Here is a 21,425-nt window from a genome sequence, read left to right as displayed (position 1 = left end):
CCTGTTCCATACTCCCCCTACTCCTAGCCTTTTAGGGGTACAAACAATAGTAATTGGGGCCTAGTGTGGTTGTGTACGTGTGATATACATACACTTTTTTGGGATCATATTTTCTATTCCGCTATTTAATCAAAAACCTCTGGGGATCAGTTAAATTGGGGGATAGTCTGTGTTGGTACGTGTGAGAGAGATCCACCTTTCCAAGTTGTTGGGGTTCATCTCATACTTCTGAAGGTTTGAGGGTGCTGCCTGTTCCATACTCCCCCTACTCCTAGCCTTTTAGGGGTACAAACAATAGTAATTGGGGCCTAGTGTGGTTGTGTACGTGTGATATACATACACTTTTTTGGGATCATATTTTCTATTCCGCTATTTAATCAAAAACCTTTGGGGATCAGTTAAATTGGGGGATAGTCTGTGTTGGTACGTGTGAGAGAGATCCACCTTTCCAAGTTGTTGAGGTTCATCTCATACTTCTGAAGGTTTGAGGGTGCTGCCTGTTCCATACTCCCCCTACTCCTAGCCTTTTAGGGGTACAAACAATAGTAATTGGGGCCTAGTGTGGTTGTGTACGTGTGATATATACATACACTTTTTTGGGATCATATTTTCTATTCCGCTATTTAATCAAAAACCTCTGGGGATCAGTTAAATTGGGGGATAGTCTGTGTTGGTACGTGTGAGAGAGATCCACCTTTCCAAGTTGTTGGGGTTCATCTCATACTTCTGAAGGTTTGAGGGTGCTGCCTGTTCCATACTCCCCCTACTCCTAGCCTTTTAGGGGTACAAACAATAGTAATTGGGGCCTAGTGTGGTTGTGTACGTGTGATATACATACACTTTTTTGGGATCATATTTTCTATTCCGCTATTTAATCAAAAACCTTTGGGGATCAGTTAAATTGGGGGATAGTCTGTGTTGGTACGTGTGAGAGAGATCCACCTTTCCAAGTTGTTGAGGTTCATCTCATACTTCTGAAGGTTTGAGGGTGCTGCCTGTTCCATACTCCCCCTACTCCTAGCCTTTTAGGGGTACAAACAATAGTAATTGGGGCCTAGTGTGGTTGTGTACGTGTGATATACATACACTTTTTTGGGATCATATTTTCTATTCCGCTATTTAATCAAAAACCTTTGGGGATCAGTTAAATTGGGGGATAGTCTGTGTTGGTACGTGTGAGAGAGATCCACCTTTCCAAGTTGTTGGGGTTCATCTCATACTTCTGAAGGTTTGAGGGTGCTGCCTGTTCCATACTCCCCCTACTCCTAGCCTTTTAGGGGTACAAACAATAGTAATTGGGGCCTAGTGTGGTTGTGTACGTGTGATATACATACACTTTTTTGGGATCATATTTTCTATTCCGCTATTTAATCAAAAACCTTTGGGGATCAGTTAAATTGGGGGATAGTCTGTGTTGGTACGTGTGAGAGAGATCCACCTTTCCAAGTTGTTGGGGTTCATCTCATACTTCTGAAGGTTTGAGGGTGCTGCCTGTTCCATACTCCCCCTACTCCTAGCCTTTTAGGGGTACAAACAATAGTAATTGGGGCCTAGTGTGGTTGTGTACGTGTGATATACATACACTTTTTTTGGATCATATTTTCTATTCCGCTATTTAATCAAAAACCTTTGGGGATCAGTTAAATTGGGGGATAGTCTGTGTTGGTACGTGTGAGAGAGATCCACCTTTCCAAGTTGTTGGGGTTCATCTCATACTTCTGAAGGTTTGAGGGTGCTGCCTGTTCCATACTCCCCCTACTCCTAGCCTTTTAGGGGTACAAACAATAGTAATTGGGGCCCAGTGTGGTTGTGTACGTGTGATATACATACACTTTTTTGGGATCATATTTTCTATTCCGCTATTTAATCAAAAACCTTTGGGGATCAGTTAAATTGGGGGATAGTCTGTGTTGGTACGTGTGAGAGAGATCCACCTTTCCAAGTTGTTGGGGTTCATCTCATACTTCTGAAGGTTTGAGGGTGCTGCCTGTTCCATACTCCCCCTACTCCTAGCCTTTTAGGGGTACAAACAATAGTAATTGGGGCCTAGTGTGGTTGTGTACGTGTGATATACATACACTTTTTTGGGATCATATTTTCTATTCCGCTATTTAATCAAAAACCTTTGGGGATCAGTTAAATTGGGGGATAGTCTGTGTTGGTACGTGTGAGAGAGATCCACCTTTCCAAGTTGTTGGGGTTCATCTCATACTTCTGAAGGTTTGAGGGTGCTGCCTGTTCCATACTCCCCCTACTCCTAGCCTTTTAGGGGTACAAACAATAGTAATTGGGGCCTAGTGTGGTTGTGTACGTGTGATATACATACACTTTTTTTGGATCATATTTTCTATTCCGCTATTTAATCAAAAACCTTTGGGGATCAGTTAAATTGGGGGATAGTCTGTGTTGGTACGTGTGAGAGAGATCCACCTTTCCAAGTTGTTGGGGTTCATCTCATACTTCTGAAGGTTTGAGGGTGCTGCCTGTTCCATACTCCCCCTACTCCTAGCCTTTTAGGGGTACAAACAATAGTAATTGGGGCCCAGTGTGGTTGTGTACGTGTGATATACATACACTTTTTTTGGATCATATTTTCTATTCCGCTATTTAATTTAACTGGGCCTCCATGCGAGACCTGTGTGCCTTGTTGCGCTGTTTTGAGTACTCCACCAACATGGCCAGTGGCAATGACGCCGTTCTCAGCTTAACTATCCCACTTCCATGCCTCCTTGAAAAAACAATTCGGGCGATGATGGAAGAGGATGTGGCACAGGATGAGGAGGAGGAGGAGGATGAAGAGGTAACATTTCCAAGGCTTTCAGGGCAGTCATTCGCAAGGGGCTCCGAGGGTGGGTTCCTGCACACGCAAACGCCAGGGACGCAATTGTCCAGCAGGGGCACAGTTCTGGAGGATGAGGAGGATGAGGAGGAGGAGGAGCTGGAGGAGGAGATGGAACCATGTTCACAGCAGGGTGGCACCCAGGCCAGCTCATGGCCATCACTGGTGCGTGGCTGGGGGGATACAGAGGACACGGACGATACACCTCCCACAGAGGACAGCCTTTCGTTGCCTCTGGGCAGCCTGGCACACATGAGCGATTACATGCTGCAGTGTCTCCACAACGACCGCCGAGTTGCCCACATTCTAACTTGTGCTGATTACTGGGTGGCCACGCTGCTGGATCCCCGTTACAAGGACAACGTACCGTCCTTAATTCACTCACTGGAGCGCGATCGCAAGATGCGCGAGTACAAGCGCACGCTGGTAGACGCCATGCTGCTGGCATTCCCATCTGACAGCGGGGCCACAGTGGAAGCACAAGGCAGAGGAGGAGGAGGAGGAGGTCGCCAACGCAACCAGGGCACCGCCAGCACCTCAGAAGGCAGGGTTAGCATGGCCGAAATGTGGAAAAGCTTTGTCAGCACGCCACAACAAACAGCAGCACCAGCAGCTCAGATGGAACGTCTTAGCAGGAGGCAGCATTTTACCAACATGGTGGAGCAGTATGTGTGCACACGCCTACATGTAGTGAATGACGGGTCTGCCCCCTTCAACTTCTGGGTCTCCAAATTGGGCACATGGCTTGAGCTTGCCCTTTACGCCTTGGAGGTGCTGGCGTGCCCTGCAGCCAGTGTATTATCTGAACGGGTATTTAGCACGGCTGGGGGCGTTATAACAGACAAGCGCAGCCGCCTGTCCAGAGACAATGTGGACAAGCTCACGTTCATTAAAATGAACCAGGCATGGATCCCACGGGACTTTTCCGTACCTTATGCAGAATAGCAATGGATACCGACCTTACCCACCCATTGTTCCATTTTTGCTCTTTCTCACTCTTTTGGGGTGTACCCTCATTTAAAATTTTTGAAAAGAAGCAGTGTTGGCTACCTCGTCCTCCTCCTCAGGGCCAGATTAATGTAGGGGCTATTGGAGCTGCAGCTCCAGGCCCCTACCTTTTATATAGGCCCCGGGTTGGCCATATTCACTGTTACCGCTCTTCTGTCACTTGTAAACACAGAAGTCTGGCTTCTATGCTCGCTTCCCCAGGCAGCACCCTCAGAACCTCCCCACACAGCGTGAAGGCCGGACAAGGAGGGACAGTTGGCGATGCATGGATGTGTTTATGGGCTTCAGAGACAGCATCCCATGTTGAATTAGGCATGCATGGCTGCACCCTTCCTCCTCTGGGTGCATGGCAAGGCACGGCCCTTAAGGCCCTTCAAAATCCTCAGCACCAAGCCCATGATGCTGTTAATCCGGCCCTGGTCCTCCTCCACCGCCGCTTCCACCTACACCGCCCATAGGTGTGCGCAGCCTATTGCATTAAGGTGTGCACCCCAAAGTTGAAATACACATGCATGTGTTTGCCAGCAGGGAGAGTAATGTATCGGGGCCATGTACCTGTAGGCAAGGAGAAATAGAGCAGAGCAGGTCCCAGGGAGATCTTTCCCATCTCCTCACTGGCAATGCTATGTGCCCTAGGTGATTAGGGTGTGCCCAGGCACACCCAGCACACCCTGTGCGCACGCCTATGTCACCGCTAGGCTTGTGACGGTATCAGATTTTCATGCTGCGATTAATTGATTAAGGTTTTGCCACGGTATACGGTATTATCACGGTATTCTATTATTAAATTTAAATTATTAAATTTCCACCTCACTTCAATTTCATTGCTGAATTTAGGGGCTTTGGTTCACTTATGCACATTATTATATAGTCAGTCAGTACAGACTCTGTGAACCAGGCCTAAAATAGGTCATCAAGCAGTGTCTGGCCTAACTGGTGATAACTGGTTCTGGCGCTCGGCTCCGATCCGATGGCCTGGTCATTAAGAGGGCAAATCCTTGTGGTCAAGAAGTGGTTAAACCTGAAGGAGGTGTTGTTTATAAATTACTTTACTATTGCTTTAGGCCTGGTTCACATGTATGCGGGTTGGTGGTTCACATTTGCACAGGCATAGCAGCCCATTGATTTGAATGGGCTGCTATGCCCTCATTTTCCGCAGAAAAAAGGTGCATGCAGCATTTTTTTAAAATTCAGTGGCCTTGAAATCCATCCTGCTTTTGCACCATGCGACTAACCTGCAGTTCCTGCTCTGGCAAGCTTTCTGCATTTTTTGTATACGTGGGCACGGCATTTAAAAATAAACAGTTTGCGTGTGCAGCAACGGCAGGTAAGTCGCATGGTGCAAAAGAAGGATGGATTTCATGGCCACTGCATTTTTTTAAATTCTGCATGCACCTTTTTTCAGCTGAAAACGCAGGCATAGCAGCTCAAGCCCATTCACATCAATGGGCTGCTATGCCTGTGCAAATGTGGGCCCCCAACCCGCATACATGTGAACCAGGCCTAAAGCAATAGTAAAGTCATTAATTGGTTAAACCTGCAGGAGGACCGGTGTTTTTATCTATTAATGACTTTACTATTGCTTTAGGCCTGGTTCACATGTATGCGGGTTGGGGGCCCACATTTGCACAGGCATAGCAGCCCATTGATGTGAATGGGCTTGAGCTGCTATGCCTGCGTTTTCAGCTGAAAAAAGGTGCATGCAGAATTTAAAAAAATGCAGTGGCCATGAAATCCATCCTTCTTTTGCACCATGCGACTTACCTGCCGTTGCTGCACACGCAAACTGTTTATTTTTAAATGCCGTGCCCACGTATACAAAAAATGCAGAAAGCTTGCCAGAGCAGGAACTGCAGGTTAGTCGCATGGTGCAAAAGCAGGATGGATTTCAAGGCCACTGAATTTAAAAAAAATGCTGCATGCACCTTTTTTCTGCGGAAAATGAGGGCATAGCAGCCCGTTCAAATCAATGGGCTGCTATGCCTGTGCAAATGTGGGCCGCCAACCCGCATACATGTGAACCGCCAACCCGCATACATGTGAACCACCAACCCGCATACATGTGAACCAGGCCTAAAGCAATAGTAAAGTCATTAATAGATAAAAACACCGGTCCTCCTGCAGGTTTAACCACTTCTGGATCGCAAGGATTTGCCCCTTTAAAGACCAGGCCATCGGATCAGAGCGCCAGGACCAGTCATCACCAGGTAGGCCAGACACTGCTTGATGGCTATATAATAATGTAATGTGGGCTGCTAGGCGTGTGTGTGTGTATATATATATTTATTAGAGCTGCACGATTCTGGCCAAAATGAGAATCACGATTTTTTAGCTTGGAATAAAGATCACGATTCTCTCACGATTCTCTGTGTAACAAAAAAAAAAAAAATTGGGATAACTTTACTGTTACGTTTTTTTTTTTTTTTTTATTCATTAAAGTCTAATCATTGCGTTTGAAAGACTGCTGCGCAAATACAGTGTGACATAAAATATTACAACAATCGCCATTTTATTCTGTAGGGTCTCTGCTAAAAAAATATATAAAATGTTTGGGGGTTCTAAGTACTTTTCTAGCAAAAAAAAAACTGATTTTAACTTGCAAACAGCAAGTGTCAGAAAAAGATCCAGTCTTTAAGAGGTTAAACTTCCTTTCTCCCTGGCAGAGGGAAGGAAAAGATACAAATGTAATCATTTTTGTTTATAGTTAGGAGACTTAATGCTGAAAGGTGTTAGCTGAGTGAGTGAATGAGTCATCCAGCTCACTGAAATGTATCAATTCACAAGTCAGGCAGACTTGACAGAGAAACTCGGTATTTTAAAAATGCCACAATAACAATACCGTGGCTATGCAATACCGCGATATATCGAATTACCGAAAACCGGCATATGTCTAGTCACCGCCACATCCACCACCACCTCAACCTCCCTCCTACTCCATATGGGCCTCGTCCTTCAGAGATGAAGAAGAACATTGTTTTATTTTTCTGTTTTTTTTTGTTGTTTTAAGTTATTTCCCTATCCACATTTGTTTGCAGAGCACTTGCCATGCTCTTAATTACGTTTTGCTGCCATTTGCAGCACTCTAGCCCTTTCCTTTGGTGTTTTAGAGCCATTTTAGTGCCTTAAAGTTCGGGTCCCCATTGACTTCAATGGGGTTCGGTGTCCGGGAAAAGTTCGGTAAAAGTCCGGGACACGGACCCGGACTTTTTTTTAAAGTTCGGCCGAACCCGTCGAACACGGACATCTAGGTGTTCGCTCAACCCTAGTCATAAACCAAGTTTTACGAAATGCAAATTTTCTTAAATCCTGATAAGTATCAGGTAGTACTAAATCCAGATATATCGGCACGGTTATCCTAATAGCAATGATCTCTGCATGAGATTTTACTACAGATGGGGAAGGTTTACTAAAACTGGAGGGTGCAGCTGTGTGCATTGTAGCCAATCACTTTCTTCAATTAAGCTTTGACAAAAAGCCCCCATTCACATTGGTGCAATTTGACAGGTCAAAACGCAGCTTATTGCTGGTAACCTGAGCAATGCCTACTTTGCAGCACTGCACAGATTTCCAAAAGTAATTCCTGCCCTACTTTGGTGACGATTTCAATAGACATCTGGGCATGAACCCGTACAGATGTCTCTTGCCCCCCAAAGTCAGACTGAAATGTGGGAAATTGTGCGAGTTTAGATACAAGATTTTAAAGCCACGTGCAGTGTGAATGAAAGCTGATTGGCTACCATGCACAACTGCACCAAATTTTTCACTTCGGTTTTAGTAGGTCTCCCAGTGTGCAAACTCTGGTGCAGCTGTGCATGGCAGCCAATCAGATTCCAGGTCTAAAGCCCCGTACACACGTACCGATGGTCGGCATACAAATGTTCCTCTTTTCTCCCCGGGATGTCGGTGTCTGCTGAAAAGTGCAAAGACAGCACAAGGACAGCACAAGAATTTTGTCCGCCGATTGCAGAAGTGATGTCATGTAATGGTTAACTTTCCCTGTGTTTTCTATTTTCTGAGCATGCCCAGTCTTGCAAATCTGCGGTCTGTCGGCCGAATTGTGTACTGACAGGCGAACAATCGTCCGTTCTGGTGTCGGCATACAAAAATTTTCATGTTTGCAAGAAAGACTTTTGTCCGCGGATTGTGCGCAGACATCTGTCGGAGGCACCATACTAACACGCGTACAATCGGCAGATCCTTCGTCCACCGACGTTTGTATGCCGACGATCGGTACGTGTGTACGGGCCTTTATGGTCAAAGCCCAATTGAACAAGCTGAAGTTAGAAGCTGATTGGCTACCATTCACAGCTGCACCAGACCCTGCACTCTTTTAGCAAATCAGCCCCAAAAACGTCTACATTTTTTTTTTTTCTCCATGACCGCTTCTGCTGAACCTGTGCATTTTGTGAATGGAGAGCAATAAGACCAGTGTATGTGCCTCAATGGATGTGCAGCAGGGTGAACTAAGGGAACGTTTCAAACCAGAGAAAAACACCTGTATACCACTACAGCCATGCTGGTCATATTTTAACGCTGTTTAAGTCCCATTCGAGGCTTTACTCTAGCCTCCCATTTTAGTGAAACACGGTTACCCCTATGGGATTCAGGCAGCAATATAAAACCAGACAGAGGTTCTAACCTTTATAGACTTTATCCAAAATAAAAAGAGATTTGGCTGGAGTTACATTTTTAATGAAAGTCTCCTTGAGGTCATTTTTCTCTTCTCTTTTTTTTTTCTCCATTTAGGGTGGATCAGAACTCTCCAGTTCTACTGGAAGATCCAGTCTTGGCCGAAATTGGCAAGAAGTACAATAAGACACCGGCAAACATCGCTATTCGCTACCAGATTCAGCGTGGAGTGGTGGCCATCACCAAGAGTTATAACCCAGAAAGGATTAAGGAAAACTTTAAGGTGAATGCTGCACTCCTCTGTGCCTCCAGCATTATATGGAAACAATCACATTTTCACAGTTTGCTTTATTATTACAGCATTGTGAAATTTACTCTGCCTCTTCCAAAAAAAGTAACACATTCTACAGCTGCCAAAGAATCTTCTGCTTCTGACACTTCAATGTTTGTGCTTGGTCCCTTGCTGAGCACTGTGTTACTTTCTGCCAGCCCTCACTAGGACCAGGCCTCCGACACTCCTGGAAGTGCCAGATGCAGAAAATCCTCCAGGCATCTCTTCAATACTGCGCAGATTGGTGGGACAAGTGAGTAATTGCACTGGCAGGCACTGCATTTTTAGACTCCATGCACACTAGGTTAAAATAAAATGCTCCTAGCTTTTTACATAGTTGCAAAGTTAGTCAGGTAAAAAAAGACACAAGTCCATCTGGCTCAACCAATAAAAAAAAAACAGGAATAAAAACCCAACCATGCAATCCCATATACAGAATTCTATACCTGGAGTTGATCCAGAGGAAGGCGGAAAAAAACCCCCAGTAAAGCATGATCCAATTTACTACAGCAGGGGAAAAAAAATCCTTCCTGATCCCCTGAGAGGCAAGGAGCTTTTTTTTTCACCTCTAGAAGCACACAGCGTTATCCTATGTGTCCATGCACACTATTGCAGTCTAGAAATGTTTTTGAAGCTTCGGCTTTTAGGAGCAGAGAAAAAAAACGTTTTTTCTTTTTGCATTTTTGGAGGCCATTTGCTGGCAGAAAATTTTTTAGGTTAAAATGTGCATGGAGTATTAGTTTTTTTTTTTGTTTGTTTTTTATAAGCTTTTTTCCACTCACCTTTCACACTTTTCGGTTGGTCCCCTAATGTGATGGATAGGCTCACAATAGGGAGTCTCAGAAAGTAGAACTGTTATATTCTGACATGCAGTTTTCATAAACCTCTGTTGATGTGTCTAGTGATTGCTAAGTTTAAATTGCCCAAGCTTGTGATAAATTTAAAAGGGACTGTAAAGGTAGAAAGTTTTTATTACCTTAATGCATTTTATGCATTAAGATAAAAATCCTTCTGTGTGCAGCAGCCCCCCTAATACTTACCTAAGCCCATCTCTATCCAGCAATGTTGCTGGAGTGTCTCAGCTGTCCGGGACTCTTCCTCCTCTTTGGCTGAGACAGCAGGGTGGTGCAATTGGCTCCCGCTAGTGTCAATCAAAATCAGTCAGTTAGTTTGAATGGACACAGGGAGTTGTGACTCCGCTTGAGTGCCCCCACAGCAAGCAGCTTGCTGTGGGGGCACTCAACAGGAAGGAGGGGCCAGGAGCACAGAAGAGGGACCCGAGAAGAGGAGGATCTGGCCCACTCTGTGCCAAACCAACTGCACAGAGGAGGTAGGTATAACATTTAAAAAAAAAAAAAAAAAAAAACAAGACTTTACAATCACTTTAGCTTACATTTTTTTGTAAATGTTATCAAGTGAATCTGTCTGTAATTTACCCTTTGAGTAAGTTTCAGTAAGTTCAATAAGGCTAGCTCACACCACATGCATTCCAGTGCTTTTTTCCTGCATCCAAACTGCATAGAAAGTAGGTTACATGGTTTCTAATGTCATAGTTCACACCAGTACTTTCAGTTCCAGTGCGTTCTGATTCCAGAAAAAAAGTTGAACATGTTGCATTTTTCCTGCACAGAACTGTACTTGAATGCAGTAAAGCACATCCGAAACGCACAGAATGCACCTACATGCATCAAAAACGCAACGGACCCCAGTACAGTGGGAAAAAAAGAGGAAGAAAAAAGCATCTGAAAGGCATCAAAAATGCGCATGCAAAAACGCATCCGGAAGGAATCTGGATGATGTTTTTGTGGTGTGAACTAGCCCTAAAAACAACCAGCTCATTTGATATCCCAAAAATTGTGAAATAAAGGATACCGAAAAGTACTGGGTATTCCACAGGGCTCTGGTCAGTAAGGGAAATGTTAGAATGAACCATATTCAGGCAGTTCCTACCTTCACCTCCTTCCTCTTTGCCTGATTAGATCTAATGATTTGTCTTCATTGCACAAACTCATATGTATTCAATTTCAGGTGAACTATGAAGAAGTATTTAAGAAGGATCTTTTAACTATTTGCAGGTCTTTGACTTTGAGTTGACTCCTGAAGACATGAAAACTCTTGATGGGATGAACAGAAACCTTCGTTATGTGGATATCCCTCTGTATGTTTTAATATGGAATGTTTACAATTTTTTTAAGAGCTTGTCCACCATGTAGTAGGGATCGACCGATTATCCGCAAGGCCGATATATCAAGGGCCGATATGCACTTTCCCCGATATATCGGTATTGACCCCCGGAGGTTGCCGATATTACTGTATGTAATATTAGTGTATGTAAAATCCTAGCATCCACTTTATTAGTGTTTTTATATAATGTCCAGTGTGTGTTTTTGTAATCTAATAATCTAAATACCTTCATTACATCGCCGCTTGGCCCTTCCGTGACCCCCAGCTGTCAGTGGGGGAGGAGAGAAGGACAGCAGAGCAGGAGGGAAGATGTAACAAAGGTATTTCACACTATTCTAATCTAATACCCAGCGCTTCTGTGTACACTGCAGAGGGGAGGGACTGAGATCATCCTCTGACAGCTATGAGAGGAGAAAACAGCAGAACGGGAAATTAGTTGAGCCCAGAGCAGCGATGTAATGAAGGTATTTCCCACTATTCTATTACAAAAACACACACTGGACTTTATATAAAACACTCATTTTATTCTAGGATTTTAATGACGCTAAACTAGGTTCACATGGGATTCCTGGCAGGCAGGGAGGGAAGGGAAGATTGCACATTACAGCTAAAAGACCTACCCCACATGTTCAGTACCAGATTTGTGTCAAAAATTGTCTTTATTTTTTAAAACTTTAAATGTACAAAATATCGCCCCATATCGGCCGATACTGATATGCAATGGCCAAAATATCAGTATCGGCAACGAAAAACCGATATCGGTCGATCCCTACTATGTAGTAACTTTTTTAATCAAATGTAATTTATTGGTTAGATCTGATATTGTAAGAGTCCCATGCAGATGTTATTACCTAATTTTAGCCAAGGTTCGCACATTGTTTCCCACAAGAATAAATTGGAACAATGTGCGAATCTTGGGTGAAAATATTCATAAATAGGCCCCAATATGGCAAAGTTTGTGGACATCTGCCAATCATACCTATAAAATCATGTTGTGGCTACAGTCTTCTGGGAAGGTTTCCTGCAAGATTTCAGTGTCTGTGGGAATTTCGGTCCATTTGTGAGGTCAGGTACTGATTTTGGATGAGAAGATACGGCTCACAATCAGCATTCCAATTCATCTCAAAGAGGGATGGGGTCAGGGCTCTGTGCAGACTACTTGAGTTTCTCAACACCAAACTCATCAAACCATGTCTTTATAGAGCTGACTTTGTGCATAGGGGTACAGTCATGCTCAAACAGAAAAGGGACTGCCTCTAACTGTTGCCAGATTGTTGGAAGTGTACAATTATCAAAATTATGCTGTAGCATTAACAGTACCTTTTTAATGAAAACATATGAACTCAAAAGCTTGGAAGGGTGTCCACATGCTTTTTGCCATATAGTTTTACAATGTACTGATAAAAATTCTAACAGTTAATTTTTAGAACCCAATGGAGGAGAGTAATGATATAGTGGCGGGGCTGGCCCAAGACATTGTGCTGCCTGGGTCCAAGAATTAAATGATGCAAACCCCCCCCCCCCCCCCCCAAAGAAAGAAAATCACGCCCAACAAAAGGCCCCCACATACATTATTTTATATAAATATAAAATCTTGAAAAAAAAAAAAAAATATATATATATATATATATATATATATATATATATATATATATATATATATACAGTTATCATCTTCTATAACTCACCACCGGACTGGTCCACCAAATACCCACTGTCTGTCCTCTGTATTCCTGTCACTCCTGTGTCTGCCGCGCCCACCGCCCCCTAGAGGAGCCAGCCTGCCCTGTGTGAGATAGAGTGCACTGATGTCTGACGTCATTGCACACTCAACGATCAAGTGAGGGACATTCCACGGAGGAGACACGCCGCCTCATACTCCTCATTTTGCACTACGGGCGGCAGTATAAGATGGGGAAATGCCACCCGTAACGCACTGCAAACTGATGACACACAAAACTGCTGGGAAAATAATCTTGAGAGTAAATTTGCACTTCCAGTGGACCCAGCAGGACCCATGGTAGGGCAAGCCCTGTATAGGGGTAAAAGGGGAACTTCCAATGTGTGGAAGGAAGTGGAGTGCCACTTCCCCTAAAATAATGGGATTTTGTAGATCTTATGTTTTGGCTACCAAGCTTGCACTTGACTGACACATAAATTCTTTTTGGAGCTCACCCCCTTTTACATTGTGGGTTTTGCCCAAGGTCATTCAGCTGGAAAAAGGAAAAGTGCCCTGTAAGAGCAGTCAATGGGTTGAGCACTATGGCCAACAAAACTTCTGTTTGTAACGCTCCTGCGTTTCTTATATGGTGTGGATTTTCAGCTGCAGAAATAGTTCCACGTCAGTAGTCATGTAAGAGATATGCTGAGATACCATTCCCAACCTCAATGACTCATCATGTGTGGAAGGTCTTATTTCAGCCAGTAAATACACACAATTAGCCAGCTGGTTCCTAGAGTGACTTTATGTATGTGGTAACACAATGATGAAGGTTGAGGGATAGGTTGAGTGGAGGTGGTAGGTGATAGACACTTGAAGGTGAGACAGTAGCAGATGGATGCAGGAAGGTTTAGCAATGTTGTATGGTAGCAGATGACAGAATAGCAGGTGGACATACAAAAGAGATCAACCTAGTGCAGAAAAGTAGCAGTAGTCTCAAGAGCTAGCAATCTAGTTATGCAGATGTGATAAACAGTCTTTACTATGCAGAGCTAGATAGTGTAAGCTTAGTATAAGTTTATAGAGAATTCCCCTGCGGTGGAATTAGCACTATTAGCGATACAGCCGAAGGGTGGTTCAGGAGAGGCGGATGATCCAGTAGCGGGATACAGGGATCAGCGCAGCGAGGTTCCGTCAGCAAGGTAAGCTTGCAAGCATGGAAGCTTCAAGCAAGGTTAGCATCCAGGTAAGGGTGTTTGAACGAACACATGTGAGTGAGAACCGGCATTTAAATAGCCATCTAGTCCGGCGCTGGGTGATGACAGCTCCAGTCTTAAAGGTGTATGCGCACCTTTCCAAAAGTAAATGGTGGGGCGCATACACTTGTGGAAAGTGTAATTTAGGGTACCAAAGGTACCGGAACATTACAATACCCCCCCCTTAAGGCCTGCTCCTGAAGGCCTCTGGAGCTGGTTTGTCTGGGTATCTCGCATGAAAATTGCGGATTAATCTAGGGGCATGTATGTCAGAGGTGTTTAGCCAGGTGTCGTCTTGGGGCCCATAGTTCTTCCATCTAACCAAGTACTGAAGTCTTCTTCTGTAGATACGAGAATCCAGAATCTCTTTTATCTCGTATTCTTCTCCACCTTCAACTTGTACAGGAGGGGGAGGTGGAATATTAGGCCTTATTCCTTGGTCCGGAACATGGGGTTTCAGTAGCGACACATGGAAAATGGGATGGATTTTTAGGTCCATTGGCAATGTAAGCTGCACTGCAGCTTTTCCAATAAGTTTCTTGATTGGGAAAGGTCCCAAGAACAGAGGTCCAAGCTTTTTGCTAGGGATCTTCAGTCTCAAGTTTTTTGTTGAGAGCCAAACGAGGTCCCCGATAGTATACTGTGGAGAAGGTCTTCTACGAAGATCATAGTACTTCTTTTGTTGACTGTGAGCGTGTGCAATGGTAATATTTAGTAAACCCAGAGAATCCTTTATTTGGGTAAGATAGTCTGAGGCTACTGGGTTATTTGAAGGAAGGATGCGTGGAGGGAGAATAGAGGGATGGAACCCATAGTTCAAGTAGAACGGACTCTGCTTGGTCGTACTGTGGGTTGCGTTGTTGTAGGCAAATTCTGCCAGGGGGACAAGATCCAACCAATCATCCTGTTGGTAAGAAGTGTAACAACGTAAATACTGCTCGATGCATTGGTTGACTCTTTCAGTCTGTCCGTTGGTCTGCGGATGGTAAGGAGAAGTGAGCTTCCGCTCAATCCGTAGTATGTGACATAGTTCTTGCCAGAATTTAGAAATAAATTGGGATCCACGGTCAGACAGAAGAGTTTTTGGGATACTATGTAATCTGAAGACATGTTTCATCAGGAGTTCTGCCGTTTGTTTGGACGAAGGTAGTCTGCGAATAGCAATGAAATGTGCCATCTTTGTCAGATGGTCCACTGACACCAAGATGGTATTAAATCCTTTGGAAGGAGGCAATTCTACGATGAAGTCCAATGACAAAACCTCCCATGGAGTTTGGGGTATTGGTAGACTGCATAGTAGACCGGATGGTCTCGTAGTGTCAATTTTGGACCTGGCACAGACATTGCATGAAGAGACGAATTTTTGTATAGATGTTTTCATGTCAGGCCACCAGAATTGCCGAGAAATCAAATTGAAAGTCTTTGTCATACCCATATGTCCTGCCATAGGCACATCATGCGATAATTCCAAGATCTTGGTGCGTAGGGTAGGTGGTATGTAAAGTTTGTCGTTGTAGTAGAGGAAGCCTTCTGCATCAGTATTTAGTTGTGGTGGGGGTGAATCCAAACTTATACCATGCAGAACCTCTTCCTTCAAGGAACGGACAACTCCAATAATGCGTATTGTGAGGTATTATAGGAACGGAAGGAATTTCAAAGTAGTTTTCTTCAGTTAGTCGTGATAGCGCATCCGCCTTTTTGTTCTTATCTGCAGGTGTGTAGGTCACTAGGAAGTTAAACCTTAGAAAGAATAGTGACCATCGTACCTGTCGATGCGAGAGAGTTTTGCTAGTCTGAAGATATTGGAGGTTTTTATGGTCCGTGTATATAATTATTGGTAATTGGGTGCCTTCGAGTAAATGTCGCCAATTCTCCAGAGCCAATTTTATAGCAAGCAGTTCCTTTTCACCCACGGGGTAATTTATCTCGGGACTGCTCAGGGATTTAGAAAAAAAAGCGACTGGATGAAGTGGTGAAGTGTGGGTAGGTCATTGGGAGAGTATTGCTCCTACTGCCATGTTTGACGCATCTACCTCCAGAATGTATTGGAGGGATGGGTCTGGATGGCATAATATGGGAGCGGAAGTAAACCTTGTCTTTAACAAGTGGAAAGCCTTATTTGCTTCTTCTGACCATTTAAATGGTATTTTTATGCTAGTGAGCTGTGTGAGGGGTCTCACAATAGCAGAAAAGTTTTTTATGAACTTCCTGTAGAAATTTGAAAATCCCAGGAATCGCTGTAGCGCCTTGCGTGTAGTTGGTGTAGGCCAATCCTGAATGCAGGATATTTTACTCATGTCCATCTCGATTCCTGTTTTGGATATGATGTAGCCTAGAAAGAGTACCTCATCTTTATGGAACAAGCATTTCTTCAGCTTCACATAAAGATTATGTGCAAGCAATCTCGATAATACAAGTCTTACATGTCTTATGTGTTCAGACAGGGTCCGTGAATATATAAGTATATCGTCCAGATATACCACAACACAGACATCTAGTAAGTCTTTAAAAATATTGTTTATAAATCGTTGGAAAACTGCAGGGGCATTGCATAGGCCGAATGGCATCACAAGATATTCGAACAATCCGTATCTAGTTCTGAATGCAGTCTTCCACTCGTGTCCATCACGGATTCGAATGAGATTGTATGCTCCTTTCAGGTCTAATTTTGAAAAATAGGTAGCTCCACGCACCTGCTCAATGAGCTCAGGGATAAGCGGTAGAGGATAGCGATCTTTTATTGTGATAGCATTCAATTTCCTGTAGTCGATGATAGGTCTGAGACTTGAATCTTTATTGCGAACAAAAAAGAGTCCTGCTGCTGTGGAAGAAGTGGAAGGTCTAATAAAACCTTTTTCCAAGTTCTCATCCAAATAGGTTTTGAGATGGGCAAGTTCATCCTGTGAAAGAGGATAAACATGACCGAACGGCAATTTGCTATTTGGGAGTAGATCAATGCTACAATCATAGTCTCGATGAGGAGGTAATGCTTGAGCATTTTTCTCAAGAAAAACCTCAGAAAGATCCTGATAACATAGTGGTGCAATCTCATCTGTCACCACAGACAGAATCTTCCCGGAAAACGGGAGGTTACACGTTTCCTCGCAATAACAAGAAGGGAAGGTCAAGGACCGTTTCTTCCAATCTATGGTTGGTTGGTGTGTGTGTAACCAGGGAAGTCCCAACACAATGGGAAAGTGGGGTGAAGGTATTAAATCGAAGGTAGAAGTCTCCCTATGAGACTCGTTAATAGTGACTAGAAGTGCTTGTGTCTGATCGGTGATCGGACCAGAGGATAACGGAACACCGGTAATAAGACTTACTGAGACAGGTTTGAGTTTAGAAATAATAGGAATTTTATTTAAAGCAGCAAAACATATATCCATATAATTTCCACAAGATCCTGTGTCAATCATGGCCTTAGTAGTAATCCTGTTCTGGTCCCACTGAAATGTCAAAAAAACAGAAATGTAGGGGTTAGTGAATGAAGTTGTCAATCCTCCTAGAGAGACATGTGAACACTCACCCTTCTTTTTGTTGACTAGGGGACAGACGTTTATCTTGTGATCCGGGGATGCACAGTACAAGCAGAGATTTTCATTTCGTCTTTTGGCTTTTTCCATAGTTGATAGCGGTGGGCGTATGGTTCCTACCTCCATAGGAACGGCCAGACTCCGAGAGGAAACGGATAATGGTATTCCCATCTTTTCAGCCTTTCTTTCTCGTAGTCTTCTATCTATGGTAATACTGAGTTGTATTAATGCATCCAGGGTTTTTGGCAGATCCGCTCGGGCGAGCTCGTCCTTAACGGCTTCTGATAGGCCAAGCCTAAATTGGGTTTTCAGAGATGCATCATTCCATTCTGAATCAAGGGTCCATCTCTTGAACTCTGCGACAAAGTCTTCTACAGGCCTCCTTCCTTGTTTCAAGGATCTTAACTGAAGATCAGCAGTACTCTGCCTATTGGGGTCATCATATAGGCTAGTGAGCTCTGCCAGGAACAAGGCATAGGAGTTGAGAAGCTGGTCGTTTTTCTCAAAAAGAGAATCTGCCCAGGCTCGAGGATCGTTTGATAGGTAAGAAATAATAGTACAAACCTTAATGTGATCAGTAAGGTAGGTACGAGGTTTTAGCAAAAAAAGTAACTCACATGCGTTTTTAAATTCGCGAAATTTTTTGCGATCGCCTGTAAATACCAAAGGGGGATTTATCTTGGGTTCAGGGGACTGAGCAGAGGTAAGTTGTGTCAGTCTAATTACCTGCTGCGACAGAGCCTGATTGTCTTCTTTTAATTCAGCAAGTGCGTGTATTAACGCAGATACTTGCTGTTTTAATTGTGTCACCTGAGTGGTTATTTCTGCTGAATCCATTTTTGGGTTCGTTCAATCTGTAACGCTCCTGCGTTTCTTATATGGTGTGGATTTTCAGCTGCAGAAATAGTTCCACGTCAGTAGTCATGTAAGAGATATGCTGAGATACCATTCCCAACCTCAATGACTCATCATGTGTGGAAGGTCTTATTTCAGCCAGTAAATACACACAATTAGCAAGCTGGTTCCTAGAGTGACTTTATGTATGTGGTAACACAATGATGAAGGTTGAGGGATAGGTTGAGTGGAGGTGGTAGGTGATAGACACTTGAAGGTGAGACAGTAGCAGATGGATGCAGGAAGGTTTAGCAATGTTGTATGGTAGCAGATGACAGAATAGCAGGTGGACATACAAAAGAGATCAACCCAGTGCAGAAAAGTAGCAGTAGTCTCAAGAGCTAGCAATCTAGTTATGCAGATGTGATAAACAGTCTTTACTATGCAGAGCTAGATAGTGTAAGCTTAGTATAAGTTTAGTAGCGGGATACAGGGATCAGCGCAGCGAGGTTCCGTCAGCGAGGTAAGCTTGCAAGCATGGAAGCTTCAAGCAAGGTTAGCATCCAGGTAAGGGTGTTTGAACGAACACATGTGAGTGAGAACTAGTGTTGAGCGAACACGGACTGTATTATTCGTGTTCGTACCGAATAATTGGATTTTTTGTACCCGAACACGGACACGGACACTTTACTGTATGTTCGGGTAAAAATCCGTGTTCGGTCGTTTTATTTCCGGGTTTTGCATGCTTTGGCGCTCTTTTCATGGCGGGCTTTCAACAGCCAATCAACAATCGTTTAACTGGTGTGCCTTAAGCCATCCCAGCCATGCCTGCAAATGTCTCAGTAGCTGTGATTGGCCGTCTGAAGCATGTGACCAAGTCTTTATAAGTTCGAGGCAGCCGCAGCGGCGTCATTATGCTGCTTAGATTCAGGGACAGAGCACACATCAACGTGCTGGCTGCTGATTAGGGAAAGATAGGCAGGAAAAAACCATTTGTGTCCGGATAGAATTGAGGGACAGGTCGGAGTGTTTAGGCAGGGCGAGTTGTAGGCATTTTAGGGATAGAGTCTGCTGAATTATATAGGGTCAGTGTCTTCTACAAACTACAATCGATATTGCTGTGTGGGGGGTGGGGTCTGCACTCAATCCTGATCTACGATCTCTTCTCAATCCTGTTAGGGACAGAGTCTGCTGAATTTTAGGGAAACTGTGTTCTACAAACTACAATCGATATTGCTGTGTGGTGTGGGATTGGAGATAGGCAGGTGTCAGTGATCCACATCCATTTTTCTGTGTGTGAGCTGCAGTGAACACAATCTTTTTGGGCTGCAGTGAACACAATCTTTTTGGGCTGCAGTGAACACAATCTTTTTGGGCTGCAGTGAACACAATCTTTTTGGGCTGCAGTGAACACAATCTTTTTGGGCTGCAGTGAACACAATCTTTTTGGGGTGCAGTGAACAAAATCTTTTTGGGGTGCAGTGAACACAATCCTTTTTGGTGTGCAGTGAACACAATCTTTGTGGGGTGCAGTGAACAAAATCCTTTGTGGGGTGCAGTGAACACAATCTTTTTGGGGTGCAGTGAACAAAATCCTTTTTGGGGTGCAGTGAACAACATCCTTTTTGGGGTGCAGTGAACACAATCTTTTTGGGGTGCAGTGAACAAAATCCTTTGTGGGGTGCAGTGAACACAATCTTTTTGGGGTGCAGTGAACACAATCTTTTTGGGGTGGAGTGAACAACATCCTTTTTGGGGTGCAGTGAACAAAATCCTTTTTGGGGTGCAGTGAACAAAATCATTTTTGGGGTGCAGTGAACACAATCTTTTTGGGGTGCAGTGAACACAATCTTTGTGGGGTGCAGTGAACACAATCTTTTTGGGGTGGAGTGAACAACATCCTTTTTGGGGTGCAGTGAACAACATCCTTTTTGGGGTGCAGTGAACACAATCTTTTTGGGGTGCAGTGAACACAATCTTTGTGGGGTACAGTGAACAGAATCTTTGTGGGGTGCAGTGAACACAATCTTTGGGGGGTACAGTGAACACAATCTTTGTGAGGTGCAGTGAACACAATCTTTGTGGGGTGCAGTGAACACAATCATTGTGGGGTGCAGTGAACTCAATCTTTGTGGGGTACAGTGAACACAATCTCATACTGAAGGTTTGAGGGTGCTGCCTGTTCCATACTCCCCCTACTCCTCATCTAGCCTTTTAGGGGTACAAACAATAGTAATTGGGGCCTAGTGTGGTTGTGTACGTGTGATATACATACACTTTTTTGGGATCATATTTTCTATTCCGCTATTTAATCAAAAACCTTTGGGGATCAGTTAAATTGGGGGATAGTCTGTGTTGGTACGTGTGAGAGAGATCCACCTTTCCAAGTTGTTGGGGTTCATCTCATACTTCTGAAGGTTTGAGGGTGCTGCCTGTTCCATACTCCCCCTACTCCTAGCCTTTTAGGGGTACAAACAATAGTAATTGGGGCCTAGTGTGGTTGTGTACGTGTGATATACATACACTTTTTTGGGATCATATTTTCTATTCCGCTATTTAATCAAAAACCTTTGGGGATCAGTTAAATTGGGGGATAGTCTGTGTTGGTACGTGTGAGAGAGATCCACCTTTCCAAGTTGTTGGGGTTCATCTCATACTTCTGAAGGTTTGAGGGTGCTGCCTGTTCCATACTCCCCCTACTCCTAGCCTTTTAGGGGTACAAACAATAGTAATTGGGGCCTAGTGTGGTTGTGTACGTGTGATATACATACACTTTTTTGGGATCATATTTTCTATTCCGCTATTTAATCAAAAACCTTTGGGGATCAGTTAAATTGGGGGATAGTCTGTGTTGGTACGTGTGAGAGAGATCCACCTTTCCAAGTTGTTGAGGTTCATCTCATACTTCTGAAGGTTTGAGGGTGCTGCCTGTTCCATACTCCCCCTACTCCTAGCCTTTTAGGGGTACAAACAATAGTAATTGGGGCCTAGTGTGGTTGTGTACGTGTGATATACATACACTTTTTTTGGATCATATTTTCTATTCCGCTATTTAATCAAAAACCTTTGGGGATCAGTTAAATTGGGGGATAGTCTGTGTTGGTACGTGTGAGAGAGATCCACCTTTCCAAGTTGTTGGGGTTCATCTCAT

At 43.9% G+C, this 21,425-nt stretch overlaps 1 protein-coding gene across 1 annotated transcript in view; it reads left to right on the top strand.

Annotated features, from left to right (window-relative positions):
* LOC309553532 (aldo-keto reductase family 1 member C1-like) overlaps nucleotides 1-21,425 on the top strand; it is a 147,392-nt gene that overhangs the window by 109,021 nt on the left and 16,946 nt on the right. Inside the window, exons 7-8 of the mRNA XM_082254779.1 lie at nucleotides 8,594-8,759; nucleotides 10,883-10,965. Coding sequence (XP_082110905.1) covers nucleotides 8,594-8,759; nucleotides 10,883-10,965 — 249 coding nt within the window. The remainder of the gene's footprint in view (nucleotides 1-8,593; nucleotides 8,760-10,882; nucleotides 10,966-21,425) is intronic.

The sequence above is a fragment of the Pelophylax lessonae genome, assembly GCF_965119305.1.
Source record: "Pelophylax lessonae genome assembly, chromosome: 4".
Classification (NCBI taxonomy): domain Eukaryota; kingdom Metazoa; phylum Chordata; class Amphibia; order Anura; family Ranidae; genus Pelophylax; species Pelophylax lessonae.
The sequence above is the reverse complement of the archived record's forward strand: the minus strand, read 5'-3'. Positions and strand labels throughout refer to the sequence as shown.